The following is a 12,478-nucleotide window of genomic DNA, read 5'->3' on the forward strand; positions in this document are numbered from 1 at the left end:
TAAATCTGGTTAAGATGAAAGACATTACCACAAGACAGGAAAAACACTGCTTTAACCTTCTAAACAACAAGAATCTTGACTTGCCACAACATAGACTGAAGAAAAAAAGCTGCTTACCAACATATGCTCCATCATACTTATTCAATTTACTGCCACGTAACCTAAAGGAAATAGATAACGAGGCAGCATTTGCCAGAGGCCTGAAGTCATACCTATTGGCCCGACCCTACTATGCAGTACCAGAGTAAGTTGGAGAGCATACATTTCAACTTATACGATATGCTCATGGAGGAAATCACTCGCCGTCAAAAAAAATGACTCCCCAGCCATCAGACTGTTAGGAGCACAAATACTAACAAGTAAGTAAGGAATAACATTATTCTTATTCTTATTAATGTTGTAGATACAGCTAATATGATTAAATAAAAAACAAATCCTGTGATAAGGTTTAATATAAAGTAAAGTGAATAACATACGTGACCTACAGTATTACTGTAAAGTAGTTGTCAAGTAATTTAAGCTGTACAAGCTCCTACCTGATTAGTACCTGTTAGGAACTCTTCCTTATCAAATTCATGGTCCCACTTATTCTTCAAAGATGCTATTCGCCACTGCAATTTTAACCATGAAAATAAAGGTCTGCTTTGAAGATGTGATGAAAGTAAAGAGAACTCATACATTTCAGTTGGAGATTGTATTACATACCTAAAAATGTGTTGCTTATTTGTTGATGAAAGAAAATGCCTAAAAATTAAACTTCTATACATAATTTGAATTTTCTGAGACTAAATTATAAAAACAACAAATAATTTCGATTTGAGATTTTTGTGGACTCCAAAGAGGAGTGCTACCGGTATTAGAGGTTAGCAGCTGTTCTTCTTCAGCTTATTATCTACATTCGGATAATATTCGGCTGAAAAATTAGCGGCTGATTACTATAATATTGATACTCATCAATCAACTGATTAATAAAAATGATTAGGTACGGTACTCTCAATATATCTGAAATACATTCTAAAATACCTAAAATGTATTCTAGCTACCTTGGGTACTCTCAAGATAGTAGACGTGTACGTTACCTATAAAAATATAGTAGCTATGTGTAGTGTACCTTCACCCACTCCATCGTATTTTTAACCCATATGAGAGAGTACCATACATAGTTATCAACCTTGCAATTAAAAATGCCCGAGGTAAAAACTCAACTACTAGTACCGTATTTAGCATTTTGTCCAAGCTCAAGTATATGACCAGTGTACTACAGTTTTAGGACACCAGGCAGCTAAAAGCGTGTCGCGAGACAGCACAGTATAGTTAATGTGCTCGTTTTGTTAGGAATAAGGACACCAGCCGGGTCCTGGATATTGGTGTCTGGCCCAACTGATTATAGGTTACGGTGTCCGAATGGTACCGTAATTTTGGAGCTTGGAAAATCAGTCTGGACTCAAGGGACTGGGTCAACTGGCGAGGACTTTATATTTACAGAACGGCGTTAGTGAATCAATAATCTGTCGAACGACACTGCCAACCTTCGATATTGATCGATAGCTATCTTCTATCCACTCTCGTCCACAAACACAACACCACAAGCCTAGTCTATTGCTAGTGCATGTTTACATGTGTAAAATTTGAAGTAAACTTAAGAAGCTGCATAGTTTTTATAATTGATGTAAAGGAATGAATATTGATATGATATTATATAACATATCCAAACGAAATATTGTCTAGACGAGTTGCATTTTTTTAAAATAAATTGTAATTGATGCATGCTGAAGGAATAAAAATTTTTAATTATTGATATGTTATTGTAGACAACCCATATTAAATGCTTGATTATTTATTAATAACAGAGTCTTTGAATCATCAGAGCTTTAAAGAACAAGGACTCAATTTTGAACATTTGAGGCCTAGTTGCACAAAATTCTGTTAAATTTTATCTTGCAACTGGCCAAAGAATTTTCAAATCCAGAAAATGTTTTATTACATTATTCTTTATCAAATGAGTAGAATTGTTGAGTTGAAGTGTTTGGGCTCAGGCCTAATACTGCAAGTATTCAAGTAATAATTTAATCATAAAACCAATATTTGATAATTAACTAATTCCAATTTGATTAACTCTTGAAACAAGTTAGCTACACGATACAACTTCTGAAAAAGTGTCACAAGTTAGTTACACCATACAACTTCTGAAAAAGTGTCTTATTTCATTTAAATGCAGTAACATAAGTGCTAAGGATGCTTAAACAAACGTTGTTAGTCTTTTATTAGATAGCTTACTCTTAGAAATAGTTATATAATTGATAATCATAGAATGATTAAGTTTTGCAGGCCTTTGTAAAACTCTAAAATTTTAGGCATCATAGTCAAATTGCATCTAACAATGATGCAATGATCCAAGGTTACATGTTATAAGTTTTCACCCAATAAAATAAAAAAACTTCAATCTCACAATCATAGTAATCTCGCTTTCGTGTGTTCTCAATTTTTTCTTGACTTTAATTTAAAGAAATCATAATGGACACATTAGGTGTAATAATAAAACCGTTCACTGTGTTCACACTTCACAGGCACGTACTTTTACACAGAAACTAGATATGAGAGGATGAACCACGAGGACCAGACAGACATCAGTGGAACATGCAAATGAACCAGAAACGTGAAACTAGTGGATAGCTATCGATGGTTGGCAGCGTCATTTAATAGAGTATAGATTCTATACCGCTGTACTGTGGATGTGAAAAAGTCCTTACCAGGTCCTTGACTAGTCCTTACTAGACACTGCGCCTAGTTTAGAGCGTCAAATTTTAACGGGGCGTGGCTCAATATTATTGGTAGAATTGGTGTGTGGGTTTGGGTGTCCCAGCTTGCTTCAATCACCAACACCTCTGATGTCCTTCCCTCGTGTACTAATGCAATACGGGCATATAAATCAACTGATTTTGATTATTTATTGTACGGTAAGAAATGATGTTATTATGAAATCAAAAAAAAGAATACAAAATTAATAGTCAAGCAAATATGTATGTTATTAACTTGTTTGTGATTATGGCAACGCAATAGAGAATGTAGAAAACTACTATTGGATTGGAAACCAATGTAGCAAACAGAATAAAGATTTTTGAAATGAAGTATGGAGTTGACTGACTGGCACTATTGTTCCCTCTAATGGCAATACCATAGAAAATCTGTGAACTCTGTGGTGCCTCTATATTTGTATTCTCTTTCTCTGGGAATGCTAACGTCTTATTTTTTCAAAATACAATATTGGGATCCCACATTTTTAAATAATTGTTCAACGAATCGATCAACTCCTTATTATCACGACATTGATTCAGGAGGTCATCGAAACAATTTTGGAGCTCTCTTATACCTGCTTCAACTTCATCATTATCCAATTTCGGTTTCTTCGACGCTGATGTAATGAATTCTTCCTCCACAGCTTCATTTGAATTTGAATGATCGGTATCTGTTGATTTTTGACTGATGACTGATAACTGCTCATCATCGGAATCATCCTCTGTCTGATCGAGTGAAAGTGACAGCGACTCTGTGTGGCAATCTCTAGAGTTTTCAATGTTGCTTGTTGCCTTACCTTTAGGCATTATGATCAAACGATCGAAGAGTTTGCGCTCAATAAGTCGCATTAGCGCATGCACAGTTACATCCAATATTTTGGCCATTTTTCCTTTCAAATATATTTTTTGAATATGCCATGAAGTCTCTCTAGATGCATATTGGTGTTGAACCCTACATTTTTTCTGTAGCAGTAAGCCCATAATTGAGGATTTTTCAAAAAGTGTTCTTCAAAGTATTTGGAAAATGTAAAAGTGTCTTTATCGCTTTTCAAGTCATTAATTGTAGCTGAAAGTGTCATTTCAAAAGTTCTTTCATCTTTCTCGAAGTGCAGAGAGAATAGTTTCTTTGAAACTTCCTCTTTCTTAGTCTTATTCTTGAAAGTATTGATTCTCTTTTGCCATTCCTTTTGCACATGCCACGTGCTGTACAGTCTTTGTTCTACTAAACCCATCACATTTTGCCATGAGTTATAAAAAACATCTGGCATATCAGTCATTAACGTTCTCGTATTTATCATTCCAATCCGGTTCCTGACATTGCTAAGGAATAATTCAAATCCTAAATTATCATTCCTATTGGAAAAATAAAATGCACAGGGAAATCCTTGCCGTAGGTCATCTAGTACAAGAATGGTAGACATCTCAAATTGATAGGCATTTGTTCCATGGTTAGAAGCAATGCATATGAAATCTCCTCCATACTTTTTCAGCTTTTCTGAATGTGCTTCGGTCATTATACCCAACACAAAGTCTTGCTTTTTCAGTTGAGGTAGATCAGGGGACACAATTCCACAAGGCTTATACAGTATGATGCAATTATTTTCACTACCCTTCATCTTTTCAACCCACGCTTCAATGCTCAAAGTATCATCTGGATGCCTAACACATTCTTTGTCTAGCGAGTATTCTTTAATAATGTTTCGCAGGACTTCCTTTGTTACAAGATGCTTTCTTTCTAGTTCATCACCCACTGATGCATGTAAATCATCAATAATTGTATCAAATGGAATTTTTTGAGCAATTTTAGAAGCTAATTGCTGTTTGTCCTCAATTGGAAGTGGGATATGTGCAAGCTCCAAATCATGTCCAACATGAGTCTTTATGAATTCAACAGATATTTTGCCATTCTTATAAGTTGTGGCTCGAATTCCAGCAGGACAAAAGGAGCCTATTTTTGATGACCCCTGACTTTTCAAGTGGCGTTTCCTCTTTGTAGGCGAAGTCTCGCCCTTATAGATGCCAGATCGATTGCAACGGAAATATGACTTTACAGCATTGCTGCTGTCCATAATGTAGTTTTGTCGATATTTTACAAAATAACTTCTTTTTTCTACAGACTTTCTCCAAATTTCAAAATCTTCTTGGCAATTGAACTCAAGTTCTTCTCTTTCTACTGTAATGTCATGATTTTCATTTAAATGATATACAAATCTCGGGAATGAGCTGCTACCTATATCCTTACTACATATGCCACATTTATATGAAAAACGAGGAAGCTGACGACGAGGAAAAACTGAAGCATGCTTTCGGATGCAATGTCTCCGAAGAGTGAAAGCCGTTGCAAACGTCTTCTCACATAGCTCACATACGTGATGGGGTGCCATTTTACTTGAATTGCTAATCATGACATGTAGCTGTAGTTAGCACTTATGTTGCCGCATCAGTGTTACCTGTTGGAAAAATATAACAATATAGTACGATTGCATTTCAACGATATAACTTTGCCTGGCAGTTGTAGCAAATTTTATTTTTTATCGACTATTCTAGCTTGGCTTTATCAAACCAATACTTAAGAAAATGGAATTTTTCACATTTTCTAACAAGCAGCTGCTCTCCAAACTTTGAATTCCTTAGAGACCTTCCTGGATGGAAAGTCAAGTCTTAACTTTTTTATATAAACTATAGATTCTGAGAAGTGTGATATTACATGCACTAAGATAGCCTAGTTCTATTTTACGTTTACATTCAATTCATTTCGCCATAACAATGAAAATGACATTTTTTTTTGTTTATCAGAGATTGACAATGGTGTAATAACCGAAACCGGTCTTTCTAATTATCAATAAATCATTGGTTTTTTGACAATTTCTTAGTCTTTTCCATTCATTGAAAATTACATTATTCATTCAAAATAAAATAATTAATCCTTAATACAAAGTGAATAAAAATGATACTGTAATCAATCCTTATATGCACGAAAAGTAACTTTATTAATCAAAATAATACATGAGGTGCTGCCTGTTTGGGTGCTGACAGCGATTATCAATACAAACATTCCAATACTGAAATGGATAAATGAAATAAGAATTTATATACATATGAATGAAAATAAAAATAAGCATAATATAGATGAAAGTAAATATATAAATGTGTAAACATAGTAAACATTCAAACGTATAATTTGAAGCACTATATAAAGAAGCATTATTATTATTATTATTATTATATTATTATTATTATTATTATTATTATTATTATTATTATTATTGAATGGTGAATTCTATGATGTCGCTAAGAAGATAGATATTTTTATTATATTTGCGAATTAAAAAATTACAAAATAGAAAAAATAATATGAATCAACGATGATAAATATATTCAGGATTAAAAAAAAAAAAAAAAAAATAACTGCAATAAATGAAATGTATCTACAATTACGTGAAGGTGTCATTTAATAGTGCATTATGTGTGTATAAATTGAATTGAGAGACATTTAGTGCCGGTTTCCGAGCTCGGGATTCAGAAACTTGGCTTTCCGAAACCGTAGTCGTAGTTTTTATGATAATCTCTATTTTTTCATTTCTTTAATTGGAAACGTTTTTCCTTGACGAAGTGAAACATTCCAAAATAATTCAAAATAGCTGAAACTTTACACTATTTTCTCTTTTTTTTATTTTGTGTTCAATTTTCTAGTTTTTCGAAATTTAATTTAATCGTGGACTACGACTACGCCCCGTTTCGGAAAGCCAATTTTCTGACTCCAGCTGTTTAAAGTCTAGAACTTAGCTAAATCCAGAGCTCGGAAACCGGCACTTTTTCATATTTTATCCATTCTGCTATCTTTTTAATACTAGTTTTTGATATTCTATTTGTTATCAAGTTATCTGGCATGAGGTTGATCAATTCATCAGAGCTATTACTATTACTCGATTACTATTTACACATTATCCACATTCCAAAAACTTCTCAAATATAATTCCATTGATGTGATTAAAGGAATCGTGTTCACGTTACCTCGAGAGAATTATTCTTCTTGAAATTGCTCGTGATGAAAGTGATAAACTTGAGAGTCTTCAATGGTAGATGAATCGGGAGAAAAAGCCAGGATTGCAACTCGGCTACATGAAAAATCGGCGAGGTCCTGGCATTCCACTCTCGTTCATGATGTGCAAGAAATCAATATGCTATAAAAGAATACATTTATGAAATAAAGAATAGATAGTGGTCGAAATTGTTATTGTAGATTGTAAAAATCATGAGAAATGAATTTGTTGCATCATTCTTTATATTACTGTTGTCAAGATGAAGCTTAGCCTAGTAGATGTTTTGATGTTAGTCCATATCTTCACAACAATGCATACATAAAAGTTTACTCATATCTTCTAAATCAGCGTAGCACGTATGAGATAGTAAATACAAGGAATTCAGATACAGGAATTCAACTATGAACAGATTTTTTTCAATTAGATCTTGAGGGGTCCGTATCATGTGTCAACAACATTGAATAACAAAATGAATAAATTAATAGAACGGAACAAAACTATCAAATGAATAATTTATTCATTTATTGAATTACAATATTAGTAGAATACATTAAAAAATACATTGTATAAATTACACTGAAAATGTTCAAATTGCAAAATACTTGGTAACTTATGATGATTTATCCCTACCATAAAGTAAATAGAGGTACGGTTTAATCACTTTATACTATTGAATATAAATTTAACCCTAGAAAGTAAACTTATCTCGGTCACACCAAGGGTATACTGGGACATAAAGTGCCCCAAAACAAAAATATATTTTGTATAAAAAGTTATTCAATATCATTCATTTATTCTCTGGTATGATAAATACTCCATACAATATGATTTCAACATAAATATCAGATCGTTCTGATTAGTGGATATAAAATGCTTTTTGGAACCCTGTCAAAAATCAACAGAAGAAATGGTCATGCTGACAATATTTTTTTTTAATCATTGAGGACCATTTGGAAATTATTTTTAAAAGAAAAATCTTGTGGTACACTCACACAACTTTCCTTGCTCATTGAACTATAAGCCTCATTCTTAAACGAGAATGATTTAGGGGAATAACATAATGACGATTGGCGGCAACATATTTGAAACTACGATCAGACTTCTGTATATGTGTATAGTTGTTTTCAGAGTACTTTTTCCTTTGTGTAAATATTGTGAAATTCGATATTTTTTAAAAGTCGTCAAAACAGCTGTTCTACAGATGAAATATCTCGACTATGTGTTCTTTTTATGAACTGCTCTACCTACCTACCTCATGCACGAGAAGGAGGCTACAAAGTCCATTTCTCAAGGATGGGGTGGACCCCCCATTAGTTTTTCAGAAAGGAGACTCATTCCAGTTGATAGAGCCGATAAATAACTATACAGGGTATGAATTTGAAAAAAAATCGGTCAAGTCATTTTTGAGAAAATCGTGAAACACATGTTTTTTAGTGATTATCCGCCATTTTTCTCAATAATATTACGGAGCTCCTGAAATTTTCCCAGAAATGAGACTCATGTCAGTTGATAGGGCTTATCAATAGCTATCCATGGTATAAATTTGAAGAAAATCTTTAGAGCCGTTTTCGAGAAAACCGTGAAAAACATGGTTTTTTAGTGATTATCCGCCATTTTTCTCAATAATATTACGGAGTTCCTGAAATTTTCCCAGAAATGAGACTCATGTCAGTTGATAGGGCTTATCAATAGCTATCCATGGTATAAATTTGAAGAAAATCTTTAGAGCCGTTTTCGAGAAAACCGTGAAAAACATGGTTTTTTAGTGATTATCCGCCATTTTTCTCAATAATATTACGGAGTTCCTGAAATTTTTCCAGAAATGAGACTCATGTCAGTTGATAGGGCTTATAAATAGCTATCCATGGTATGAATTTTAAGAAAATCGTTCGAGTCGTTTTCGAGAAAACCGTGAAAAACATGGTTTTTTAGTTATTATTCGCCATTTTTCTCAATAATATTACGGAGCTCCTGGAATTTTTCCAGGAATGAGACTCATGTCAGTTGATAGGGCTTATAAATAGCTATCCATGGTATAAATTTGAAGAAAATCGTTGGAGCCGTTTTCGAGAAAACCGTGAAAAACATGGTTTTTTAGTGATTATCCGTCATTTTTCTCAATAATATTACGGAGCTCCTGAAATTTTCTCAGAAATGAGATTCATGTCAGTTGATAGGGCTTATAAATAGCTATCCATGGTATAAATTTGAAGAAAATCGTTAGACCCATTTTCGAGAAAAACGTGAAAAATCCGCCATTTTTTCCGCCATCTTAAATTGAATTTTATTGAATTTCTTTTTGTCGGGTCCTCATGGTATAAGGACCTTAAGTTTAAAATTTCAAGTTAATCGGTTAATTAGGAATGGAGTTATCGTGTTCACAGACATACACACACACACACATACACACACACACACACACACACACACACACACACACACACACCACACACACACCACACACACACACCACACACACACACACACACACACACACACACAGACCAATACCCAAAAATCATGTTTTTGGACTCAGGGGACCTTGAAACGTATAGAAAACTTGAAATTGGGGTACCTTAATTTTTTTTGGAAAGCAATACTTTCCTTACCTATGGTAATAGGGCAAGGAAAGTAAAAAGTTTTCAACTTGGCACATTTGATTTTGTAGTTTAGGTGTTTAAGGGGCGATTGCTGAGATCGGGATTATCTCTTGCGCTCAGCTAAAAACCGGTTTTTGCGCCGCAGATCAGAAATCGGTTTGCTGAGATCGGGATTAACCACGCTTGAGCGCAAAAGTTGGCCGACCGGCAATTATCGCAGGGAAAAATCTGCGGTCTAAAAATCGGTTTGCTGAGTTCCAGTCTAGGCTAAAAATTAATCTCGGTGGATTGCTGAGTTCAAGCGTAGATCAACTCGGGTTTAAAAGATAATCTCGGTGGATTGCTGAGATCGTGATCAGGCTAAAATGTGATAATCTCAGGAGCAAAAATGATGATTTTAGACTCCAACTTAGACCTGCTAGGAGGCAGGTTTAAGTTCGGGATTAAGCTATTAACTTGCTATTGTTTCGATTCTATCAAAAACCATTGTCAAATTGGGGTTCGTCTTTGAATTCTGAACAATTTCATTACCCATAAAGTCATATTTGAAATGTTTTTCCACTAATGTTTAAAATATTATAACATAAGAAAGTGAAAATGAAAACACCTTCAAACAACAAGAAAATTCTATACCTCTCATGAGAAAGGGTCCAGGGGGCCTCCTCTGGAAAATTTTAGAAAAATACCCTCAATTTGGTGTGATTTCAAGCAATCTCTATTTGAAAAACTACATCCTAATAATGAAGTTTCTTTATGTTCAGTGGGCTAATTATTATTTAATTTTTCATAGAGAATAATATATCATAGGCCTATGATATTTCAGTTCATATAACAAATAGAATGGAAATATAATTTTATTAGTCATTCAATTGTTCAAAAAATAGTTTTAAAGTTATATTCTTCAAACCTATGATTTTCATGATTTTTACTCAAGTGCAGAAAATATATTGGGGGGGGGGGGAGGTATATATCCATCTTCCCAGATACTACTGGAGAATTGTATATCCTCCTGTCCTCGGTGGAAACTACTCTTCAATCATATCATAACTGGGACATTTTGTGGGTACCATACTAAAAAAAAGTGATGGAGCATTGTTTAAGGGAACTACGTTTTAATTACATGAACTGATTTACATACATGATCTTTTCATATACATGCATGAAACTGAATGAACAATAGTTATCAATACATGTTATATTGAACTTTCAATTGTTAAAGATGGTAAAAACAAAACTGACTTACTTCAAAAAGATCTTTCTGGTAAAAACAAAACTGATTTACTTCAAAAAGATTTTTCTGAAGTATTCGTTATACGCAGTTCCATAGAGTAAAGATACTGTTTGAAAGTTACCTATTTATTTGTCTCTGGCAGTATGCACTAGCCCATCCACTGTGTAGCCCATAATTTTATTATCATTCTGATATTCTCTCAAATATATTTTATGGTTCAAACAATGTCTAAAAAAATATTAAATTGGAAGCCAATTCTTCTGACTCAATTTCTATCAGTGGTCGATTAACTTCTACGAATCTAGGCTACGATAGTATCGATGCTATCTATAATTGGTTTGAACATAATATGGAACTGCACCTACACCAGTAATGAAGGAGAACTGTATTAAATACGTTGTAATTGTTGTAAGAAAGTGTGAGATGATGATATCTATGTGGGGTTGATTGTTGCTAATTGGAGGCAGCTGCGTTTGCTTGCATTATCACGGGATGCAGAAATAGTGTGCATTGCATTATTGAACTATTAAGTTGAGTCCAGATGGTGATTAGCGACCCTTCGTTTGCGTGATCCTTTCTGTGGAAGTGATTTTGTGAGTGAATGAAGTGAATAATGGATTATCTTGAATATTTGGATTATTACGAACCAATACCTCAAGTCGGCCAGTATGGTGTCCGAATTTAAAACTGAAGAGAAGTGCTGATTGCTCTCAGATTTTTTGCTGATGGTAGTCCACAGAGAGACTGGCGATTTATGTGAGTACTGCAGCATCATGTCGCATTGTACATAGTGTTGCAGCGATAGCTATCATTTGTTTAGTAATGAAAAAATATTACATTAAATTACTAGCTGGACAATATGCTAGAAAAAAAACTCAATTTTTGAAATAGATGGAAATGAATTTCAAATGAACACCAAAAAGGTGAGGAGTTGTTCATGTGTTAACTGTAACTACATTTGAAAGAGTTTAGAAGATTATCTAATAGCAGATGATCATTATAATGACGGTCAAGAGAGGATCGAGACTGAAAAAGAGATAGAATGGGAGTAAGTGGGGAAAGAGAGAGAGAGAATGAGATTGATTTTTTCTTCTTCCCCCCTCTCCGCCACTCACTCTCTCTCACACACACACTCTCTCTCTCTCTCTCTGAGGCATAATATGGCTTTATTAGGATAGAGAGAGAGAGAGTGAGGAAGAAGAAAAGAACAAGAAAAAAACGAATGATGGGAGAGTGTGTGAGTGAGAGTGAGAGAGTGCAAAAGCAATACGCAAAGACAGCGTGTGAGAGCCAAAGTAGCATTCGAGATGGCTGTTGCCAACATTGAGACAATAATTCCCCGTGGATTCCTCCAGTTGCGCCATGGTCTGGCTAAACTTGAGCGTCGGTCTGGCTAAACCTGCGGATCAAAGTTGCTCTCGACCAAGAGATGACCGGCAGCTAAACTCGATCTCAGCAAACTGATTTTTTAGCCGAGACCAAAGTTGCACTAGACCAACGTTGCGCCGGGGTTAGCCAGACCAGATCTCAGCAATCGCCCCTAAGTGACTGGATGGAGTTTTTGAACAGCTTGGATGAGGTTACTGGGGAAGTTGTCCTGATTAAATATTTTTTTGTCTTCATCTACACTTTTCTCCTCCATATAATAAGTCAAATAAAAAGCATATCCATCATCAAATAAATCTGTCTCAACAAAATTAATATAAATTATATCTGATACTTCATCTTGTCATTTAAAGGCTTCTTCAACTTCCTCATCATCTGATCCATTACTAGCATAATTTTCTTCGATTTCTTCAGTCTCTAAAA

At 34.3% G+C, this 12,478-nt stretch overlaps 1 protein-coding gene across 6 annotated transcripts in view; it reads right to left on the reverse strand.

Moving 5' to 3' along the window:
• LOC111051886 overlaps positions 1–12,478 on the reverse strand; it is a 28,916-nt gene that overhangs the window by 9,069 nt on the left and 7,369 nt on the right. The window contains exons 3-4 of one of the 6 annotated variants that reach the window (XR_005571186.1): positions 6,810–6,979; positions 537–5,245 (exon numbers count right to left, since the gene is read on the reverse strand). Coding sequence is in view for 3 of the 6 variants with exons in the window: in XM_022338467.2 (XP_022194159.2) it covers positions 3,689–5,200 (1,512 nt within the window). In the remaining 3 variants the exon portion in view is untranslated. Of the gene's footprint in view, positions 1–434; positions 5,246–5,761; positions 5,858–6,804; positions 6,980–12,478 lie in introns of those variants that run through there. The other 5 variants (XR_005571185.1, XM_022338467.2, XM_039427254.1 and 2 more) reach the window with 5 other exon arrangements.

Source organism: Nilaparvata lugens, chromosome 4 (assembly GCF_014356525.2).
Source record: "Nilaparvata lugens isolate BPH chromosome 4, ASM1435652v1, whole genome shotgun sequence".
NCBI classification, from domain to species: Eukaryota; Metazoa; Arthropoda; class Insecta; order Hemiptera; family Delphacidae; genus Nilaparvata; species Nilaparvata lugens.